Source organism: Ptychodera flava, chromosome 9 (genome assembly GCF_041260155.1).
Source record: "Ptychodera flava strain L36383 chromosome 9, AS_Pfla_20210202, whole genome shotgun sequence".
Classification (NCBI taxonomy): Eukaryota; Metazoa; Hemichordata; class Enteropneusta; family Ptychoderidae; genus Ptychodera; species Ptychodera flava.
The window spans coordinates 6,422,806-6,447,059 of NC_091936.1; the positions used below are offsets into that span (position 1 = coordinate 6,422,806).

At 40.9% G+C, this 24,254-nt stretch overlaps 1 protein-coding gene across 1 annotated transcript; it reads right to left on the reverse strand.

Annotated features, from left to right (window-relative positions):
• Positions 1-689: 689 nt before the first annotated feature.
• Positions 690-24,188, reverse strand: LOC139139866 (protein limb expression 1 homolog). Its single transcript, XM_070708808.1, has 4 exons — positions 23,779-24,188; positions 11,824-11,987; positions 11,482-11,622; positions 690-4,323 (listed from the first exon to the last, which is right to left on the reverse strand). The coding sequence occupies exons 1-4, from the start codon at positions 23,984-23,986 to the stop codon at positions 3,922-3,924; spliced, it is 915 nt and encodes a 304-aa protein (XP_070564909.1). The 5' UTR covers positions 23,987-24,188; the 3' UTR covers positions 690-3,921.
• Positions 24,189-24,254: the final 66 nt, after the last annotated feature.

The window sequence follows — 24,254 nt, forward strand, 5'->3', positions numbered from 1 at the left end:
CTATATTTTTTTGAACACCGGCGACAAGATTTTGCCGCCCCCCCCCGGCCGTAAAAACTGAACGCTCCCTTATTGCGTAGAGCCCACTGAGCTGACTCAATTAATTAACGTAAAACACACGCAGAAGCTCTAATCGGACAAGAATACAATGGGACCGGGACGTTTTCAGTGGCAACGTAACACAAAATGGGAGGGTACACACGGGAAACTATTACTAACCTTAGTACAAAAATTCAAACTAATTTCATATGGTTGTCATTTACTGATATGCGCAAAAGTTCATTGTGAGTGTCAACTGCTGAGGGCGCTGTTCAAATGGCAGTTCAAACTTGGAGGGTCAGTATGCATGAGTAATACACCAGACATTGGACTGATAACTATATGGACAATTTGAGAGCACTTCAGGGTAAAATGATGTGAAGAAATGACTGCATTGGCGAGAAATGGTTAAACTAGAGGACAGAACTCTAGATATGAACAGTTATCTTTTTTCTATTCTAATCTACTGATGATGTCTTGACAAGTACTGCACGATAGGTGAGGTGGCAGTATTCAGGGATAGCTGCATAAAAAGCTAATCAGAGAGTTTTCTCATATTTTCACTAGCGACTCATCATTTCATGAAAACAGACAAAATTAGGTGAAGTTACTCAGGGCTTGAATCATAGCAAACACTAACATCAGCAATATAATTTCAATATATTTATTTGTCGTAAAAGAGGGCTGTTAAAAATATAACAATATTTGGACTAGTCTGAGTAGTGATAACAATAGATTGAATACAGTAATAGGAGTCAGAATAGTTAAAAATAATTGACAGATTTAGTGAGTAATAAAAAAGTCATACATCACACCGGCAAAGAATGGAATTTGCTTGCAATTCTAATACAAAGTAACAGTATTAATCTATGCAGCCTGTACAAATACCTTCAATGAAGATTCTACCACACCAAAATCTACACAGCAGTTAGAAATAATATTGCACATATTATCAGATTCAAATGTACACACACATAGCTCATAGAACATAACTCCTGACAATGACAACAGCCGTGGTTGTTCCTACAATATTTTTTAAATATCACTTGATGATACCCAAGTGGACTATGGTGACAGTACCAATGGACTGTGCTGATCAACCCATACACATATGGTTATTGCCACGGCTCTTTACATAAACAACATATTATCTTACAAAACCAACAACTATCTGACCGAAATATGTTCCACTTACTTCAATTAATCAGCAAAAATTATTGTCATGCCACAGTTAATACCATTAATAAACTAAACCATGTGTAAGGTTTACACACCTAGAAATTTCACTAGCTGTCAAAAACAACTGAAAGCCTTTTCTCTCTCTTTTCTGTAACACTACACAAAATTCACATACGCTACACTTACGACAGCTTTGCAAAAACCTGATCTGCATAAATCTGTATTTCTACAACAGAAAACACAAACCATTTTCTGATTACAGTTTTATACAAACATGACAGCAAGAGTAACAAACCTTAACTTTGAAAAATAAATTGAAATCTATGATTGTAATACCAGTCCACCTTTCAAAACCACAATGCAGCCTCAACAGACTGATATAAAGGTGTATGAAATTTAAAGCTTGCAATTAAATTGCAGGTGACATACCTTCAAATAATAAAACTTATGCTTCAAGCTACACAAAATATCAGTAAAATAGAAAAACATTCAAACTATACCTTTAGTTTAAGAATAAGTAAAGTAATTACAACCAGAAATGTTTTTATTTCTGTAATTTGAACTGGTAGTAATGGTGTACAGCTATGCTTCAGGTATATAAAGTTGGTCTGAGAGCAGTTCAAATCAGAAACGCACAGCTTCTTATCTAGAAATGCTAAAAAATACCGTGGCAATATCAGCTTTCAGGAACTATGAAATAAATTATGACAAAGTGGCAGTCATTTGAAATTTATAGAATTATACAAATCATATTTCTTCTGATTAAGATGAAATTGTCTTTTTTCAGATAAATTTACAATTGATGCATAACACTTACATGTTTGCAACAGAACATCATTTTTTGTGGACATACTACATGGGCAACTCACATAATGAATTTCTCTGTCCAACAGCACGGAAGTTTTATCAAAACATTATAATCGCTATGGGACCACTTTGGAAGTTTACTTTCCACTTGTTTCTCACTTGAATCCAATTTTGTCAATTTTATTAAATCTATAATCCGACAGTTTGAAGCACCGTCACATTAAATTCTGTTCACACAAAGTTTAGATGAGAGAAGTCACACTAAAATACATGATTACGAGAAAACCTGGAGTGATTTTCATCAGTGAACAGTTATGAAATGTTTCAAGGGCAAAGCCTTATAAAAACTACACATAGTGTTCTAATTGTGTAACTGATGCGATTCACACTTTGAACATCCTAGTGGTTGATTAAATCTTAGTCACATGTAAACACTTGCCTTCTATTTTGCTGTAATCTTATCACGAATACTTCTCTTTCAATGTCATTATCTGTATATCAGTACAGAGTACAGACCTTACATCAAACGCTATGAGTTGTTTTACGCAATGTTGGGGATGTGTAAATCAAACAAATAAAAACAGTGCAGTTGTGAACATGACAAATTGAGCCCCTAACTTCAAGGAAAGTGGACAAACAGACATGATAGTAAACTTCATCAGGAAAGGGTAATTTGGTATATTGTGTAAGCAGCTCTGCTTACTGTGTGCAAGAAAACACGATGCAGTTCCAGTAATAAACATGGACACAGAAAGTGAAAACACTTAGCACACTATCACCACGTGTTACAATTAGTGTATACCTTGGACGCTATCCGATATAATTCAAGGATATCTTTAAGTTGTAAAATGACTGTTTCAGCAATCAAGGCTGCAGCATTTGCTCACACTAAATTGCTGTTAAGAGAAACCAATGAAAAGTTGTAAAATGTAACGAGGCATGTCCAAGGTTCAAATTTCTCAACACTCACAGCATTACCTGATCCATTGTGTGGATAGACTTGACTGATAATGCACAGCGGCTCAGAAGATTATATCTGATTGGTAGATTGTCATTATTTACAGAAAATTGAGGAGTCTGAAACCAGGGCTATTGAGTAGCTGACTGGCTGTTCAGAAATTATTTAATAACGACAATCAGTTTCAGCCATTCAATTAGCTAAAATCTTCCAAGACACTGCACATTAGACAGCTTACCAGACCCTACACATTGAACAAGACTTCATGCTGGCATAAGTCTGAAGCAAATAAATCAAGTATCTCATGAACAGACTCTCAAAGGATCAGGGATTGCTTTGACTGTCCTGATGGTAAGGCTGCAGAATAGTGGACCATCATAATCTACACTGTGTTTGAACATTATCTTAGGGAGGCTACATTTTCACTTTTTACAATGTAAAATATGCAGGGCACCCTAGGCAACATAAATCAAATAAACATGACTGAGTCCATTATACTTGAAGTTTGCAAACTTAGCTAATACAGTAAAACAAAACAATGAGCCATGTATCGTGTTAGTCTGATAGTAACCGCATTCATTTAAGACAATTCTTATGAAACATTGGCGTTTGTGGAAGTTTCATCCACTCATGAGACAATCAATTTTCAATACTTGTAAAATCTATATAAAATGGTTTCAACACTGATGAATATCCTCTGACCAAGTTGTATAGTGAAATTATTAAGTTGTATAGTGTACTCTCCTTACTAAAGAGAATGTAGGCACCAATGGAGTAAGGCACTTACATTGTTTCACTACATTTGTTATGGAGTATGAAACCTGGTTTCTTCTCGTAGAATTTCATGACTAACAAGATCAACGGTGCAAATCAATAACGTCATAAAAATTTGAGATTGTTGTAGTTTAACTTTCAAGTTCATGCCATTGAGTTCACGATTACACAGATCCAAGCTGACTGTATGCCAACACCAAAATGTCCTTCTTTTCCTTAGGAAACCTCAGTTCCCTTCCGGCCACTCTTGCAGCTTCGATTTCCTGATTGGCAATTTCTAGCTCTCTGGCAATGATGGATGGTGTCTCCTGTTCCCTTGATATCCAGTCCAGTGCCATTTGACTCCTCATGTCGTCATCCAGTCCCCTGTGTGAGTAATGTGCCAACACTTCCTGTCGTGAGCACTGTCTCTCCCTCATTGCTTTCAGACTTCCATTCCAGTGTAGTAACTGGAAGACTGTCATCAACTCCTGGAATTCTAACATTGTCCGCCCTTTGTTGGATTCCAGCATGAAGCGGAAAGCCCCTATTCCAGTGTTGGGATTATCAGCGTCTTCGTCACTGCCCTGGAAAATACAAGAAACAGATGTGATGTAAAGACCTACTATAACTGCTTCATGTTTCTTAAAATGAAATTATCTGGGTAACTTGTACTGTATAGGAAATTTTGTATCAGAGATACTGCCCATAAATCTGTACACTACATAACCTCACTTTATTTCCTCTCATTAAGAATGAACAGCAAGCATTTCTTCGTGTTATTCAACTACAGCAGTCTTCAAAATGTAAGATGTCACTCTGACAAAAGTTTCACTAGGTATTGTTACATCTATTTCACTACTTAATGAAAATAACGTAAACATTTCATTGAGAAACTGCAGGTAGAATGTATCCTCTCAATGGTAAAACAGCTGAGGTCAACCACTGTAGTGTGCTATCAAACATCTTTCATCTTGGCTTCAGATATTTCTCAAAATTTGTCAACACTAAAACACAGTACTGGCATCACAACAAACTCTTTAAAGTCAATTTTATGTAGTATTGCATTGAATGGCACTGTGGTCAGCCTGATAAAACAGATTGACATTAAGAGGACAAAAAAGGGTTTCACTGAAAATGTAGTGATATCAAAGTTGTCAATAACTTATCAAAGTCTATGTTCTCTTGAAGTACAATTACAAGGATGAAGAGTGATCTACAAGCTAGAATATTATCACAAGGCAAGTATTGATAGCTATCTCAGTGTCTAGAATATTATCACAACGCAAGTATTGATATCTGGAATGCACAATCTACACAGTGTTGACATGAGAGGGTGATGACTACATGGTACACTCATTTGCAATGACAATGTATAGGGCTGATGAAATGTCAATTATTGGCACACAGTCCATGTAGCCGACAATGAGATGCAAATGATATGCGGTTAAGGTCTCCTCAACTAACTTTCAGCTGGTTCTTCACTTTCTACTATTTTTATAGTATTTTTTACAAAGGCACAGACTTATTCTACCTGCAACTTAAAACTGATAGTGATTTTGTAGCTCATTCTTTACTATTTTTCATAGTTTTTGGCAGCCGGTAACAGACACTTCGTGTTCGTGTCGGCTACATGGACGATCTGCCCAATTATTGAACACTCCAAGTCAGTAAGCTCACAAGCCATCATATAGTGTTTCAAGCTCAAATTCAAAAGCAACTTACAATGTTCAGAAAAGGATTCAATGAGGATAAACCACGAATTAAGTACATCAATCAGTAGGACAATTATCAGGGTAACGTAGTGTGTAAGCCATTTACAACAAACACAGCACTAATTTCTTACATAAAGAGTCGGACATATTAATGCCAATGGTGTATTTCAAACATCTGTAATCAGATGAAACAAGTATATTTTTTGTATAATCAGTGAAGTTCAAATTGATATGGTGACACTTACAAACAATGCACCCCCTAAAATCGCCATCATGAATACAAAAACTTGTGTCATCTACCCAGGATATGACCCCTCAAGGTCAACAGGGATGTGGTAAAAAGAGCTGTTTTATTGGTGAGCACTGATGGGTACTTTAACTGACTTTGCACTGATTACAGTGGAACTATTGAGTCTCTGGTGGATTAGCCATGTCAGTTTCAGTGCCCCTCTGGCTCTGAGCCAACCCCTTGTCTTGACGCATACCTTAGACATCAGTATTGTTTCATTTGCAAGCTAACCTGAATTACATTTCAATTGCATTTGTCAGATTTAAATGACTAATCCCCTAATTGAGCAGCTACATTACGTCAGAGGTAGCAACAGATTACCTGACAAACACTCAATTTGAAGCCACTGAAAAGGAGAGAGTAGCTGGACATCACTTTCAAATTCATGTATCTTTGACGTATTCTTACAAGATAAACACTTTGACCATGACACAAGAATAAACTGCAGTTTCTATGATCTTGTAAGTAAATGTTGAAGAGTAGACAGAAAAGTTAAGCTTGTGCCTTTCAGTAAAGCTAGCTCTTTCTTTGTTTTCTTGCTGGCTTTCAGCGTTGGCAGTAAACAAACAGTCAATTTCCATTTCCTTGTGAAGACAGAGAGCTCAGTACCTCCAAACACAAACCCATTATAATTCACTGGTCTTGGAGCAAGATCCTCCTTCTTCAGTGAAAGTCATCATTATAAAGACAATTGAGTGTACATGTACACTTTCCTGAGTTTGAAAACTTCAGGAATTCTTCTGTCTGCAGACTACAGTGTTCGTCCTAAGGCTAATACTCTGTATGACCTCTGGCGATGTCTATTTTTATCCACGCCTGAATATATTTTGTTTACAGTTACTGAGATAACTGCTAACTAAGTTTACACATGATGGTGTACAACATTTATGAGTTTTTAACAGAGCATACCAAGTCATACAGGCACACTTTTGAAAAATACTTTTTGATGTGGAAACATACAAGATCCTGTAACTTGCACCATTTAATGGGATTATTGTGTAGTCTTCAGAAGACTAAATGAGACATCAGTGCCAGAACGACATACCTACAAATTTCTGTATTTGGCAGGTGTGCTAAAAAACTTTACTTTCCTATAGTAGCAGTGATCATGTGACATAAATGTGAAATATGGTATGTGCTCACAAATTTAACCCTCTCCCAGCCAGGCAGTTTCACTTCCCCATCAGCAAACTTAGTGAAAAGGGGTATTGAGCCAAAACCATACGTCTTTTCAACCATTTGACTTGGTCTGTTCTAACAACTTTAGTCCATAAAAATCCTGTTTACAGTATCCCTGATTTCAGAGACCTCCAAATGTTCAATTTTTTGTTAAAATGCACCAAATGGGACATATTGTGGTTCACTAGTTTAAACAAACTTGACTTGATAGTGAAATATGAACTTAGCAGAAAAAGGGTTAAACAATGCCCTTACTTAAAGATTTTACTCATTATGCCGTTCATACACAGGCCATTGAAACGTCTCTGAAACGGTTCTGGGCCAATACTGACACAGAAAGTTATGTGTGGACACTCCGAAGTGGTTCTGAAGCGTTTCAGATTTGAGACGGTTTAGTCGGCCTGACCAGAGCCGTTGTAGGGATTAACTCTATCCGCAAATCGCTGTGTGGACAGACTGAGCCGCTTCAGAAGCGTTTCAAACGCCCTCACGCGACAGGTATTTGTAACATAAAACAAACAACAACCAATATACAATATTCACTTTCGCCATGGCTGTCGAACACAGTACTACGTATACATCTCGCGGTATACTGGTCCGACGAAGAGATAAGCTTGCTACCAAAAACCCTATCAATTCGACCAGAAAAAATTCATTACGATTTGAAAAACGTCGAATTAATAGGGAATTAAAACTGCCGAAATAATTTAGTGGTCGAATTTAATTTGGAACGACGAGGATGAAATTTAAGCGAGACATGTTTGCCATGTTGAGACTGCTTCAAAGCATGGACTGTGAAATTTTGTGAGGTCGACAAATTTCGTAACAAAAAAACCTCAAACGCACGTTGGTGTCACATCAAAATCAAAGTGGCCGCGATTACAAACGGAACAATCTGTGAGACTGCCACCGGCCGCTCGACGGACGACACGTAAGTTGACATCGTGTGCCAGCCCTTGGAAATATATTGTAACTCCTTGACAGGCAGATGAGATAGTCTTATAGCGTTTGATGCATTGAAAGTTTGTAAAAATAATAAAAAATGACATCACCGATCATAAGAAACGTGGTGTTGAAGATAATTGTTTTTAAAAGAAGACTATGACGACCATATTTCTGTAAGTATTATCTAACTTTAGAAAACCAACATCTGAAGATTTACTTCCACCAACACTTTTGGATTTGTTCCACTCTTTATTATAAGATTAGTCGAATTTCTGGAAAGTAGGTGTACATTTTCGATGTCCGTGTATCGTCTACACCGAAGTCATATCCGAAAGAGTATAATCAGTTCGCGACCGCGTAAACCTCTCTCTCCCTCTCTCTCTCCGGCATTTCAATGTTTTATATTGTCGACATTTATATATCAGTCTGAAGTTTCAGGTCACTGCTCATTGCAAGTAGTTGATGTCAATTTTTCCGTATCGGGCATGGTCTCTATCGTCACTCTAATTGTTAGTGTTTTCCTGTTATATTCCATATCAAACTCAAAACACAACGTGAACAACGCTGATAATATATTGCATATTTCGTATCGAAAACCGGTAAAGTTCGTAACTGGTGACATGTCACGCCCTGGAGAAAGTTCATCACCATCGATCGAATGTCTGTGGCGCTTTTGCTTCCAAATAGACTATTGAAATGCACAGGGAACTTCGCGGTATGGCAATTATATGAACTTTACCTTGAAGAAAGTCTGTGACTTAAAACTGGCCTTACAACCAACAATAAACATGGCGGAGCAATGATACCGATTTCAGAGACTTCGATTTTTTTTTCATTGCGACCTCAACCGCTGGTGAGAGCGAGTCATCTATTTTTTTCCCACTGGCTATTTGGCTTTGAATTTTCAATTGCCATCTTGCGCTAAGTTAAAGCTAAAAACAAGACGGGCGTTCTCTGTAAATCAATAAGCCTTTTGAATATGAAAAAATCGGACATCTGAACCTCACACGGAGCTTGAAAGTTGTTCTCCGAATCAGGACAGGGACATCGGCCCGGGACATCGGTGAGGCCGGATTTCACGTAGTAGCTATGGAAACCGACGGCTCTGTCTATGGATCGTTGTAAGAAACCATGCGATGTACGCTCCCTTGGGCCGTGGAATTTCGCCGTACCGCCTCTACAGACTACACCGTCTATTACCTAACCATGCTATTAAACAATCACACGATAGTTCAGTAACATATATCTTCATTAATCTACCGATCATCCACCGTCGAACACTTCGAAAACAATGGTCGCGGTCACGGATTCAAGGACGTTCACAAGAAGAAATTATCAATAAGTGGCGCGCAGAATTATTTTTACTGGTTTTGAGAACTTCTAAAATAACTTGTAATCTGTATATCTTCACACATCGAACCGATATTGTATACCTATCACCGTCGAGAACCGATATTGTATACCTATCACCGTCGAAGTTTATGTCTTTCACTGTAGAGTTCTTTTTATCCAAAACACATATTCAGAAGAGTCCCACAGAGCAGTCAAATGAAAGGATAATTGCTTCAAGCGAATGAAATTGCACGAAAGAATGAAAATCACAGCACACCATGGACGTGATTTAAAACAATAGAGCTTGTGAATAGGACTATTTGAGTAAAAAGTGCCGTTTTTCTCGCAATTTTAGCAACTGTAACGACCCTTTATTCTTTAATACCTTTCCATAATTGAATTAAACTAGGTTTAGGGCTTATACACACAGTGTACACTGATGTACAGAACTTTAAAAAGTATTCTGCTGGTAACGACAGGGGTTTACACTCTAATGGGCGCAGTAAAACAATGGTCACGTCCATAGATTCAAGGACGTTCACGGGGAGACACGATGGCAAATAGTGCAGTGTCGTAAAATTGCTTAGACTAGTTTTAAGAACAGTACAATATCTGGTCATCGGTGTACCGCTACCTGTGAATCGAAACGACAAGTGTAGACCTATAGCTTCGAAATTTTATGGGAGAGACACCACGACTGAGACCGACAGTAGCATAACAAACTATTCCCAATTGTGCGTCGTGTTTAATACAGACATCTCTGTAGGTGATTCTGGTTTCTCTTGAATCAAAAGTCCGACATTGACAAAATTGACATAAAATAAGTCCGAAAAGTTATGTTTTATTCAACTAACTGATTCATCTCCTTTGATATCCCTATTAGCTACATGTAAACAGTCCGGAAAGACTGACATCGATGTCTCCCGGGCCCCCATTTCTTCACCGTTTTGCAAACATCTCATCAGCCGGACGCATGGGCAATATCTTTGTACGTTGGTCAAAACTAATGACAGTATAGGTCAGGATGTAACATCGGTCAAAGTAATATTGAATATGGAAGACGAAAATGCTTTCATTGATTGACAAAAATGAGAGGGAACGAGTCAGTAAATATCGAACCATAAAGGGAGATCGAGACTGCCATCCCCCATGATTAATCAACTGGGAACAAAATATATATTTCGATCAACAGACTTACACAACCAGAGACAGCATTTTATTCAGCTGTAAAATAAGTCACCGCCTTTCCTATAATAACACCCCGTTTGGGTTTCGATCTACTCTGCTCTGTCTCCAATCGGTATGGCCGTCCGGGTTTCGCCTGCCGTACTGACTGATACATGGTTATTTCTTCACATTTTTTTCATCGTTTGGCATAAAATACAGCATCTCTTTGGTGCACAAGGCAAATCAACGTTTAGAAGGAAAGTCACAGGAGTTTAGGATATTATATACCGTAGGTGAAATTAGAATGGAATGTTGAAGATGAAAGACTTTTATCAGTCGACAAAAATTGCCATAAACCGAGAATTGAGATTGTCTATATGATTTATTAATTGGGAACAAAATATTCGATTGAGTCATTAAGTTTGTGTTTGATTCGTTTTAAAATGTGTTCCTACATTCTTATCCGATTGTTTGTGTTAATAAAAATGTTTGTTTCGCCTCGGATATTTGTAGGGAAGTTTGGATTAGTGTGGACGGTAATGTTTTGTTTGTGTGAGGAAAGCTTATGGCGAGGCGAAACAAACATTTTTATTAACACAAACAATCGGATAAGAATGTAGGAACACAATTTAGAAACGAATAAAACACAAACTCGACACAAAAACATTTTGGATAGTTGGGTGGGGAGCCTCTTTCACATTCTTTACAGCCAGTACGACGTCGTTCGTTTCAGCCATCTTGTTATGCAGTATGCTTGGCCATACACACCTTTTGAACTCGAGAGGGCGCATTAAGACGTCTTAAATACAAAACAATGGCTTAATTTTGTGAGTATGGACACGAGCGGACCCAAACTATTAATCCCCTGTGTTTACAAATCACAAATAAAGTCGCTGAAACGTTTCAATTTTTGCCTGTATGAAAGATTTTACTCATTTTGATATTTTAAATCACAGTACGATTACTCAGTATAATTTTACATTAACTATAATGTGATAAAAGGATTGACGTGTAAATCAGGCTTATTCGTCAGATTAAAAAAAAGTGAATATGTAACTGACAGTGAATGCTATTTATGATGATTATGAATGCTGGAGGTTATCAAATTTAAAACTTACTTGGAATGAGTTCTTTGCTTCCGCCACAACTTTCTCAATAAATTCATGGGATATCTTCCGAGATGGATGCTCATTGAACACTGAATTCATCAGGGCAATTTTGGCAGCACTCCTCCTGGCTTCAGCTTTGGTTGGACAGTTCTGTAGACAAACAAACATGCATGACACATTAATTTCAGGGTTCCAATATGTCTCTGCTGAAACTGAGTCAATAATGCCTTTGATTCAATCTGTTAAACCCCTATTTCCCACACTCACCATTGATAACAATGTGTTATAGTCTAAACTATTGTTGTGCAAGGGTTAAATTTACGTTGGCAAATATCATCAATTGTGATTTACCTGAAAACTTGCAAAACAGCTCCCTCCCGGCAGAGTTACAAAACAGACATATGGAGCACTAGTTGACTGTATTGACTCATAGACAACCAGCGCACCATTCTTCAAATCAGCACCCCGGGCTGCTTTCATGTTCCAAAACTCTTGGAGGGCTTCCACAACATTAACTGCAAGGAACAGAAGACAGTAAGTATAGAGTCTACAGGACATCATACATACAGACTTTCAAGATGCCCACAAAAGCAGTCCAACTAATTCACTCATACATGTATAATTCTAGTAGGGTAAAATGGAAACTGAAGGCATTGACATGATAACAATTTTCAAAATTAACGACTACAAATAAATTGTATCTCTCTGATCAGAAACTCAGAAGGCAAGAAAATGTAGAAAAAGTCTATAGTAATATTCTACAAATGTATACCAAAGTGTGATGTACAGAGATTCATGTGAGATAGATACGAAATCCATAATTTCCTGCCACATGTAACTATTTAAAGGCCTTTTTGGCGATCCCTGGGATCGCCTTTGTTCTAGTCTGTAAGAGGATTATGGAGGTGTGGTGGCCTTTTTGTTTTCCATTAACCCTTTTCCTGCCAAGTCGGTGAAAATCCGCTTGAAATTCGGTGTAGCTAGAATCTGAGCAGCCACGGCCGTTATCCTGCCAAGGCGGTGGAAATCGGGCTACTTTTTGGTACCCCCTTTCCTGCCTAGTCGACGGAACTACGTGTAGCAAACCCTTGCTCGCGCTAGGGGTCGTTCGAGGACAGGTTTTGGGCGAGGAACGGCGTTTGCTCTCGAAATGGGTTCACAGAGAGTCCAACGACAGGGAAAGGTGCGGAAGCTACCCAGCCAGTCCCCCACCCCGGTGGGGGACTGGTTTTTTTGGGGGGGACGAGTAGCGTACTTGGCAGGTTAGCACGTTGACGTATTCTAGCGGAGTTTGGGTTAACTTGGCTCTGAGGCACTACATAGATTGCGGCCGAAATTGACCGTCTCGGCAACGCTAATCTGTAAGGCAACCGCCTAAGACCGCCTCAGCTGGCGGTGCAATTTTTTGCCAATGGTGCGAGAACGAAAATCACGGACTTGGTCCTGATTGACGGGAAGTGCGGACGGATTTGACGGACTCGGCTTTCTCTAAGGCAACCGCCTAAGACCGCCTCAGCTGGCGGTGCAATTTTTTGCCAATGGTGCGAGACGAAAATCACGGACTTGGTCCTGATTGACGGGAAGTGCGGACGGATTTGACGGACTCGGCTTGATTAGTCCCTGACATGGAACTGATCCGAACGGACTTGAGCGACATTTGTGAAGGGTAACCACCGCTTTTAACCGACTTGTTACCTTCTCGAAAAGACTACCCACTCAGATGTCGGACGTTGTCGGCTGCACTTGGCTCTAGACGTTCAAGCCGTGCAACGAAACACACCGCCTCAGCCTTGCCATTCAGGAACATGGCCTCAAAATTTGATACCATTGTTCACCGACTTGGCAGCTGCGGTTAGGTGCGTGAACCGTTGTTCACCGACTTGTTACGCCTATGTTGTCCCTGTGAAGTTCGGCTAACGGCCGAGTCTAACGGGAGTTGGCAGACCTGTGTTTGGTTTATACCGTAGTATGACCGACTCAGGTAGAGGTACCTGTCGGTATATTCCGAGTTTTACGCACTCAGGCGTCAATGACGGGTCGTCATCACCGCTGATGACGTAGACGTGCTGGCCACGTTATTTGAAGGAGCCATGTTTGCCCAACGGACGAGGCCGAGAAAGCCGTTGACAATTTTGGCATCCTTCATCTTTGACCGCCTTAGTTGGGTAAGCCGCTCGGCAGGCGACGGTTATGACCTAAACAAGCCGCTGAAGCACTGTTCGTTGCCGTACAAGAACGAGACGGCCAGTCCATTACTGCTTAATGGGCGATCTGTCGGGTTGGCTTGTCACCGACTTGGATGACAATACGCCCTGCGCAGGTACTTAGAAGGGACATGAGGTTAAAGATACGGGTTTCCCACCCGTACTAAACATGGGCTTGGGCCAACGTCCTTGGGTGGCAGGTGCGCATGCCACGTACCCAGCTGGACGGAATGTCAAGTTGAGATGCTAATGACATTGACTATGTTATGCTAAGTGCTCGAGGGATTTGCATCGCAAATGAGTATTATTAGCATATCAAATGGTGCGGACAGGCAATTTACATGACGGGTAGGAATGTCAGCGCCGGTTGGTGGACTGATTGCCGTAGGTCCATTATAATAACAGGTGGATGCATATATTAACACCCCTGCGTCCAATCATGTCCAGGGCTTTGTTTCCCTGTGGCTTTAAAAGGGAGGGACCTGCTAGTCTGTCGACACTGTTCCAGACATGAGCTTGACGGACCGCAAAAGTTTTCTGAAGGCGAGCAGACGACTGAAGCTCAAAGATGCAGAGTCTCCGGCGGTAGTGGTAGCGATCGTTGTGATGTCCCTAGTAACGTTCTAAGAAGTCGGGCAAGAAACGCTCCCGTAAGGCGAAGCAATCTCCGGCTGAAAAACCCAGTGGTAAGCGTAAACGTAAGAGCGATCGTTCTGCCGATGAGGATGATGACGGGTCACCGGTTGCCAGTGGTTCTCACCCGGCTGCTCCGGGAGAGACTACTTCACCTGCAGAGACTACATCTGCTCTTGTGGGAGATACTTCACCTGCACAGACTACGTCTGCTGCTGCTAGTGAGACAGTGAGTAATGAGACGGCTGATGCCATTGGTTCTCCCCCGGCTGCTCCGGGAGAGACACCACCTGTTGCTACTATGAGCCCTCATCCTGCGTCAGGAGAGGTTCCTGTGCCCAGTGCGAAAGAGCTTGAGTCCTCGTCATCAGCAGAGGCTGCCGAGCCCGCTCCTGCCATAGTTTCGTGTGCTGCGATGTCCCCGCCGAAAAAGATAGTGCGGAGGGTTCGTTATCAGGATAGCCCACCTGATTTTGACCAGATATGATCCTTGATGCCGCTACGGGCGAGTTCAGGCCCAGACGCCCAGACGACGGTGATATCACCGCTGAGTCCGACTCGGAGGTTGACGAGGATGCGGCAGAGGACGATGACTTTTATGACAGGCAGTATGTAGGTGAGGCAAGCTCTGACGACGATGATGACGTTGCTGCTGTGTTGGCGGAGGACGACACCCCTCCTGTCTGGCGTATGTCGGAGACTACCGATGCTAATATATTTGAGGAGACCGATTTTGACCATGAGAGAGGACCGACTTTCACCTTGCCCAGCCACGCCCGTGAGCTCGATTACTTTTTAAAGTTTATTCCAGCTACACTGATCAGATTGGCCAAGGACGAGACTAATAAATACGCCAAATTCCACCAGCGACATATCGCTAGGAAAAATAGATAAATACTGGCGTAACGCTGACTACCGAGAGGTGCAGGCGTTCATTGGCGTCTTAGTCTGTATGGGTATCGACCGTAAATCATCAGTGGAGGATTATTGGTCTAGCGATCCCTTTCTGAGAAACCAGGGTATTTCTACTGTGATTACCCGCAGTCGCTTTCAGCAGCTTATGCGATACTTTCATCTGGCAGACCCAGAGAACATCCACGTCGTGATCCTGATGAGGCACGCCGCCGACGTCGGTGTCAGGAGGATCCCCTGTATAAAATCAATCCATGGATGGAGCCCATAGTTGACCGGTGCGTAAATAATTATAAGATGGGTAGAGAGATCTCCATCGACGAGGGCATGGTGCGATTTAAGGGCCGTTCTAAATTTAAGCAGAGATTACCGCATAAGCCTATCGAGACGGTTTCAAGATATGGCAGCTGTGCGACTCCACCACTGCATACATCGCTAACTTTGCACCGTACCTAGGTGTGAAATATCGGGATCGGACTGATGGAGACGGCAGGAGCGAGGTGTGGTGAAAAGAATTACGATGGAGCTGGTCCAGCCATTCTGTGGATATAATCACAGCCTATTCTGTGATCGCTTGTTTAGCACGGTCTTTACTGCAAGAGAGCTGAGGGAGACCGGGATCTACATGGTCGGGAGTTTAAAACCGCCGTAATCGTCGCACCATGCCCCCTCAATTAATTCCGCCGGGTAAGAGGAAGCGCCTTCCTCTGTCTGTTGGGGATATGAAAGCCACGACCAGAACGGACTCTCGTCTTAACATCACTGCTTATCAGGATAGTAACGCTCAGGTGCTGATCTTGAATACGGTCTATCCACCCTTGGAGTGCGTGCCAGTGGGGGAGGGAGACGAGCGGCGACAAGTGCCTCTGTCGCTGTATAATTATCGCCGGTACATGGGAGGCGTCGACCGAGCCAACCAGAAGCGCAAGTACTTTCACACTGGGCGCAAGAACCACAGATGGTGGACATATCTGGCATGTTACCTGATTGATGTTGCCCTGGTAAATGCATATATATGCTTCAAGCATGTACCCCTGATAGTAAGCTGACCCATAAGATGTTTCATCTGCGTGTCGGGAAACAACTCATTGGCGGTTATTGTGGGCGATCGCAGCCCAGTGTGAGAGAGGTCGAGGCCACTGTTTCTCTTGCCTCGTACATCAATCCACAAAATCAGCCGATGCACGTTGTCAGCCGTTTGGAGGGCGGCAGAAATGCTGTAAAGTATGTAGCAGAGAGGGTAAGACCACTGCGAGCGGACGACTGTCTGAGACGTCCAAAGGATGTAGTCTGTGCGGGGTTCATCTTCACGAGGGCGAGTGTTTTGTGGCTTTTCATCATCGCATGATGCTACGAGGTAAGAGGAGCATTGGCGTGCAGACCTCTACTGACACAGCCCCGACGACACCCATCAGCAAGAGAACCCGACGTAAATAACGGACAGGGGACAGCTTCGCCTAACAGTGGCTTGACTGTATTCTTAACACGGACCATGATCACATTTTGAGCACGGTTGTGCCGTTTGTTTGTGCTTTACGATCCCGCTGATTGTAAATTGAAACACGGATTATTTTGTACAATCCCCCGATTGTAATCTTTGTAACACGGACCATGCACTCGGACGTCGAGACAGACTCTGAGATTTATTATTCGGCATAATGTAAATTATTCCCGAATAAAATACTATCTATGGATCGCATATTTTCGTTTTTTGTTTAGACGGATTATTTTGTACAATTCCCCCTATTATAATTTTTGAAACACGGATCTGCCACCCCGATTGTAATTTTGAAACACGGACCATGCACTCGGACGTCGAGACAGACTCCGAGATTTATTGTTCGGCATAATGTAAATTATTCCCGAATAAAATACTATCTATGATCGCATATTTTCGTTTGTTTTGTTTTTACCCCCACTTTCGTTTTTGGCAGATCCGTAAGGACGCTATAGTAATGGATGAACGTGCGTTGTATCACGTGGGAGGGGCACAGCCCAACGGAGGCTGTGCTCGTGCGACGTAGACGTTGTACCAACCATCTGTCGTTGGGGTTAGTGCATAGAGCAGTTGCACTGTCCAGAGCTAAGGTGGTACAAAACTGCACCTTAGTAACAACTGCACAACTAACCTGTTAGGAAACGGTAACACTAACGAGCTAAGTGTTCACTGAACTGGCCAAACTACGTACACGCCTTCCTTCAATGGCGGAACTATGTCGTTGACACTACGTCAAAGCAGACTGCAATGTGCGACTCTTCCAAGTCGTTCAAAGTACGTGGCCAAGTGACACAACCCAGGGGAAACAGGACAGGTTTGAGGGTGCTCCCCGCACCCATAGCACTAACCCCTGGGTCTTCTACTAACCCACGAGAGAGGTGACGTTTCCCCGGTGTGGCCGTGCGTGCCGGCGAACGAGCTTTACTTCCGCGAAAGTAAGCTAGAAAAGGGCATAAAAGTGCACGTCCCCCGGGGCAAACAACGCCCGTGACCTCGTCATTTTCTGGACACAACCTCATCAGCGGTTGCCCCTCTATACGGGCATGCAAAAATTTTTGAAGTCTAACACGTATATGGTCGGTAATCGTACCCCGAAAATGCGGTATTTTCCCGCCAAATGCCTGGCAGGAAAGCGTGCAGGAGAGCCTATCTTCTGTAGACACGGAAAAGGGGGCCGGTTTTTGACCGACTTGGCAGGATAACGGACAGGGGCGCTCGGCAGGAAAAGGGTTAAAATTGTAATCTGGTGGGTAAATTTTCTGATGAGAGAGTCTGGTGCCAACGCAGGCCTGTACCGGTAAGTGTGCTTCAGTGTGGTCTACAGCCTTGGATCAAACCTAATACAGAGAGTTTGTAGACTAGCTTTAAGTGATTTACAACATCATGGATACAGTTATATAAATACAGATAATATGCAATAACGCACAAGAAGAAACAACAAAACTATTGCAACTCACAATTTTTCTTGAACTGCAAGATGTGTCAATTTGATTGAGTTTTAATTTCTCATTCACTAAATAGATTAACACAATACCACTGCTACTACCTTCCAACAAGAAACAAAACTGACCATTAATAAAAAAAAAAGAAGAAAATTTGCCATGTTCAATGAGGCTTGTTTTAACCATGTTCATCCTGATCAAGTGAAGATATCCTGATAAAGTGAAGTTTCCCAAATTGTGGAATTGGCGGTTCCAGGTAAATGGTGACTACACTTTTTTTAATGAGAACGTAAGTAATCATTAGAAAGGTGCAACATTTATGCCCACAGTCACTGTCCACATTTTCATGTACTTGTCGACAAATTTCAGTTTTAGTGGTTTTTTAAATGGATATTGTGATTACTGTGCAATTAATTCCTAAGGGATGAAATCGCACACTGCTTTAGTTTTGTCATGTTGTTGGGAGTGGACATACAAGGCTGATGACGGAATGTGCACATGAACTTGCAGGTTACTATGCATCGTCCAGATTGTACACTGTATGCAGTACCTGGTACATGTACAGCTTGTCTACCACCAATTTGTATGGTACACAGGTGGCAGCTATCACTGTATCATGTCAGTGACAAGGAGAGGTGTCAAGACAGTTCTATCAAAAGACTTAACAGAAAGCCATGAAAGGAAGAGTTCAATATACAGGGGTGTAGAAGCTTTTCAGTCTACATTGTATGTCATATCAATAGAAGTGTACTTCAATAATCATGGGCAAATGTTTAAATAAGCCCCTCTGTTTGTCTGACAGGATGCATTAACAGGCCCTGCTCACTTTATTTGAATGGATAATACTCAAATATTTTGTCTGGCACTGGGTGCCGGTATCCATTCAGGGGAGGACAATGCCGTAGTGAATAACTCCTACACAAGACGGAGTCTGTGATTCATCAGGGTGTTGGCAGTCGCACAATCCTGATTCCCACCACTGATGGCTGCCATTTGCTGCACTCTAGTACCATAAATGGTGCCTTGTAATAAGTTCCATGCACCAATGTCTCACCTTGAATCTGACAATGGCTTTGTTTAACTGTTATGTAAAAACATTAACCATCAACCATTGAATGTCAAATTAATTAATTCTCTGACAGTCACTCCCATATGTGTCAATATGGACACACAGGGCAAACACGGCCTTTGACTTTTCGTGATGAACTATTCAAATTGTTTGACCATCAGGACAACTTTACCGAGAGTCCAAGCTGCAAAAGCTGCAAAAACTTTTAATTTCTCTATCTGAACAAAATTCTATAAACTTGTTCCACAATTCCTCTCTGAGGGTTATATAGCCACAGATCAGTAGTTGCAAGATAGGTGAATAACATTTCCACCATTTTGTGTAACTGTCATTAACTCAATTCCATTCTGAAATGGACTCTTGTATTCCAAGTGTTTTTCTCAGATTTTGGAATCACAAGGAAGCTAACCTTTCCATTGTCTTTCAAAGGGGGATTTTCTTTCCTGCCATTCAGCCAAACAAAGAAGAAATCAGTTGAATTGGTTTCAGTCCCTAATATGTATGCTGGAACTCTCCCGCCATTCAGACAGTCTCTATCAACATACAATGCATACTACCTTCTCCAAGGCGTTTTGACAAAAATCTCCAATAGGGCACACATACATGTAATTCTTGAAAAAAAAAGTTCACACCTTTGCAGTTCTGTACCTTTTACTTTTATTCATAGTGTCAGTACAGACCAACAACTGCCCTGAGTGTTTCACAGTGCAAACAATATACTCTACAAAGGCACGATTGCCTCATATAAATATTTACAGATAACCTTTCTCATAATGTAGGCAAAGTCAGGGTGCAATGGTGAATGCCATTTTTATCAATAGTTTGGTTTGCTGTGAATTGCTATCAAGTTTGCAGGCAATTCATGGTAAAATACAATTCCATGGCTGCTGTCTTGTTGCTGAGGAACCCTCAATGCAAGGTTGCTTCACACAATGTTTACAATTAATTCAAAAAAGAACTGCATCAGCTACCTGCAGGCTTTAGAAGCCATGCGCAATTCCTCTGCTTCTGTGCTTACAGCTGAACCGCACAATTTTTAATCATGTTGCCCTTTTTGAAAAACAACTTCCCAACATTTAAATTATTTTCACCAGTGTTATGACTAATGAAAAAGGTATACCTTTGTTTGTTCAATATTAAGAAGCAACATAATAATTTTCGATATCCTGTCAACACATGCATGCTCCATTTACACTTACATAATGTCTACTTGGTGGGCAAGGTATTTCAAAAAAATTCCTGTTGATCCAATAAGCATCATGAACAGCATAGGTCGATCGTTTTCTGGCCAGCACCAAGAACCTTGACGCCATTTTCCTATCATGTCATGTGAAGATGAAGGTATGAGTGAAGCTAATACAGCCAAAAAAGCCTCAGAGGACTCATATTTGCCAGGGGCCACACTGAAAGTTCCAGTCAAATGGTTTTTTCAAGTGTTTTGAATCTCCTGTAAACAAGTCAGTTTTGAAATTCATTGATGGCAAGACTCAGATCATATTGATGTTTGGTATTAGTGTCAAACACTGCTCAGCCTGAGTGGACACTTTCTCCTCAGTTTGCCAAACACCTCTACCTTCTCTGTATACATGAATTGAATACAATGAAGCAGAACTACATTTCACAGGCTTTGATGTCACTAGATATCAATGCAGAAAACTACAGAGGTGTACAGCGGTGTACAGCGCTATAAATGTCAACAACACCCATTTTTCTTCTTCATAATCACATATTTGTTTATAGTCAAATACCTTGGAAATCTGAAAATTGTTTTTCCACCAAGGTGACCTAACAACCCCTCTATTGATTACAGTATGCATGCATATTATTGTACATTATAATCTATAACACAATAACAGCAAGGACTACTGTGAGTGTGCAGTATTCTTGTCAATCTTTCAGCATTCCTAGCAAGAAATGAATTCAACTGGCTATCATGCACAAATTCATCTCTTAAAAAAAATTCACCGTAGCAGTTCACACCACCACACCAGAAGTTGAACATAGCTTGCATATTTCTTGTTGGCTTACTCATAATTTTCCTTTAGTTTGTAGAATGTACCATCAGATCTTTGACCTCAAAGATAAACACCGAGAAAGGAATGTTCAACACCACTATGGTACATCCATAGAATGGTATGGGTAGGCTACTATCATTTATATGTGTTTACAGAGACAGCTGTGAAAATGGTGGTAGAAATAAACACAGATTTTGGATCAGCGTACTGGCCATCACAAAAAAAGGTTATTCAACCTTTGCCTGATACCTTCTGCTATACACCATGGTAGTAATTGTACATTCCCTTATGCCTCTACTGTGCTAGATAATATCTGACAATATACACATACCTAAACCTCTAAAATCCTCATGTTTCTCAACAAACAGTCTGACACAAATACTCAATTTACATAATTGGCTTACTACGGTATTGAAAGAGAAATTTCTACTCTTCCCCTTTTTGTATATAAATTACACTACTGTACCAAGCTTGGGAAAGAATTATTGAAAGAATTTTCATAACAGATGGGTAGTTTTGCTTTTTTAATTTAGATGCTTACTAAACCTTAATTGGGGAACTGTTGTAAATTCCCCAAATTCCTCCTATCTTTACAAAAGAAATTTCAGCTAATAGTGTATCACTTGATGGAAGAGCAAAGGCTTTTAGTCTGAAAACAAAATAACACTTTCATTGATCTCATAGTGTCTGATAGTTAGAGTAAGTAGACTGCGGCTATTAGATGCAGCCAGACATCCTGGGGCTAGCCAACAAAAGTTGCCCATGCATAGCAGTGACCATTTGATTGCTATCAGCAAGGTGCATTTATCTCACTACTCATATCCTCTGACTGAATAGGATGCACCACAAACATTTTCACAAGCAAACACTTTATACATGTTTTTTTACATATTGTAGGTGTGGAATTGTTAATTAGGATTCTTGCCTACTCACTTCAATCCTTACATAGATAGTAGAGGTGGGGTATGATTCTTATTTTAACACCTTGACAGGTTATAAAGTATTTGTTGCACTATTGCTATATCTCATTTAACAACAATTCAGTCAAAGCACCTTCACTTTTTTATTCCACTCAGTGTTTTACAGTGCGGTAAAGTAGCATGTAAAAACTTCCCTGATAATCAACAAAATTATTTTTATTACCATGCAAAGGACATTTGCACGCTTATCATTATTTTCCTTGAAATCAGAGAATTTAACGATTGTTTGACTCTAAACAATAATGTCACCATATGCTCTGACATCAGGGACCTTGCCTGTGGGGTAAGAGCATCTGATCTAAAACAGAGATGTAATTTATTGGTTGACTGTCCTAATTGTGAATGTGATTTACTGATTCGCTGTCTGTAACTTAACCTAACTCCTGACTGACCCAATTAATCAAAGACATACAACAGTTCAATGTCTGGAGATTTTCACAAAGACATATGTTGGGTTACTCCCAGTGTGGACACTGGGTCTAATTAAGTCTGCTAGGCGTGCAGCCAGCATTCCTGGTGTCTACATCCTTGAACATGTTATGAGTTTTTGTAAAGTTCTCGATTTTGACAAATAAAACTGTGATTTGGATGAACGATTTTGATGGTTTGCTTAACAATGCAATCAGTGAAACAGATATAAACCATAATTAAGCAAATTATATTTTTATGTATCCATTTGTTGCCAGGTCAGGGTCATAATGCTGATAGCAATCCATTGTTGTGACTCAGCGTGAAATATGATCATGATGAATTCAATGAGCCGCTCAGTGCATGCAGTGTACTACCACCTCCTTATTCTGTTTTCAAAACAGCTTCACCGTTATCACTATATAGCACACTTGCCTCTCCCAACATTGTTAGAAATCTAATCGTATGAACTCTTCCTGACAATACCGTTTTCCATACATATAATTACATGTACATGTAATCAGTAATGATATACCCCTTTTCTTGGGTTTATGATGTAATCAACCACAATAACGATCAAAATTTTGGGCGGAGCACTGCATATGAATACCAAGTACCATGGCCTGGTTTTGCATGGAAAGGCAGCGTCCGTACAACCCCCGTACAACCACGGTTACGTCAATCGGTAGGGAGACAGACAAGTTGGAGTTTCGAACAGAATATGTACCCGGTTTTTTCACCTCATGAAATAGAGCATATGCACACACACACACTTCACAACACTTTTCTCTGATTTTAATTAATCTAGTAGCGACGACGAAAACAACAATACAATAAAATTTAATTGAGATAATTTTCGCTTTTGAGATACAAATTACAACAAATAGGGTAAAAATGTCAAAACTATCTTTTGAAAATTAGAATACCGCATGGAAAACAAACCCTATCTGTGTGCCGTAAGCGCGCGTGACGGAACATATCGAAATAAAAACGCGTACGATCGAGCTGACACTGAAGCCATACACCGCACCACAACACAACAGTCAACACAACACAAATCGTTTGCTGATGTTATGGCGGTATACTATTACCGTTGACCAGAAACAAAACACTCCCGGTGTTTCTACTACAACAGTAGATCTTACCTCTTCCGTAGCCATGAGTGTGCTTTGCAAAACTATTAACAACAGCGTCGACTGCTTCTTTGAGGATCGATTTTGCTCTCTGGTCGGACATACTCCCCGTAGGGTGTCTGGATGCTCCAACAGCAGCGAGACCGGGACCAGCCCTCGTCCGAGCACTGGCACCCATCGCTGGCACCGATCTTTTGTTGTGGCTAGGCCGAGCAGCCATATCCTAGTATTCGTTACTCCTCTATATCTTTTCTGGTATGATTTCCGTCGGTTAAGTATCTCCTGGACCTTAGTGACGACTTTATGTGACGATCTCCCAAATTTTAACAACGTGTCGGCTACATTCGTGTAGGATGAGATCAGCCCCACATTCGCATTTGAAACTTTTCTAGCACTGAAAAGGTTGATACGCATAACCTACTGAACAATATCTATATCCATGCGCTGAGGCCACCAGACATATGTAGTTCCTGTGTCCTTTTTTAATG

Bases quoted from the DNA above. Each gene is read 5' to 3' on its own strand.
- LOC139139866 (XM_070708808.1), bottom strand. From the start codon at position 23,986: ATGGCTGCTCGGCCTAGCCACAACAAAAGATCGGTGCCAGCGATGGGT. The intron at 11,988-23,778 runs GTAAGATCTACT...TGTTCCTTGCAG, and splicing joins CACTCATGGCTACGGAAGAG to TTAATGTTGTGGAAGCCCTC. The intron at 11,623-11,823 runs GTAAATCACAAT...GTTTGTCTACAG, and splicing joins GCTGTTTTGCAAGTTTTCAG to AACTGTCCAACCAAAGCTGA.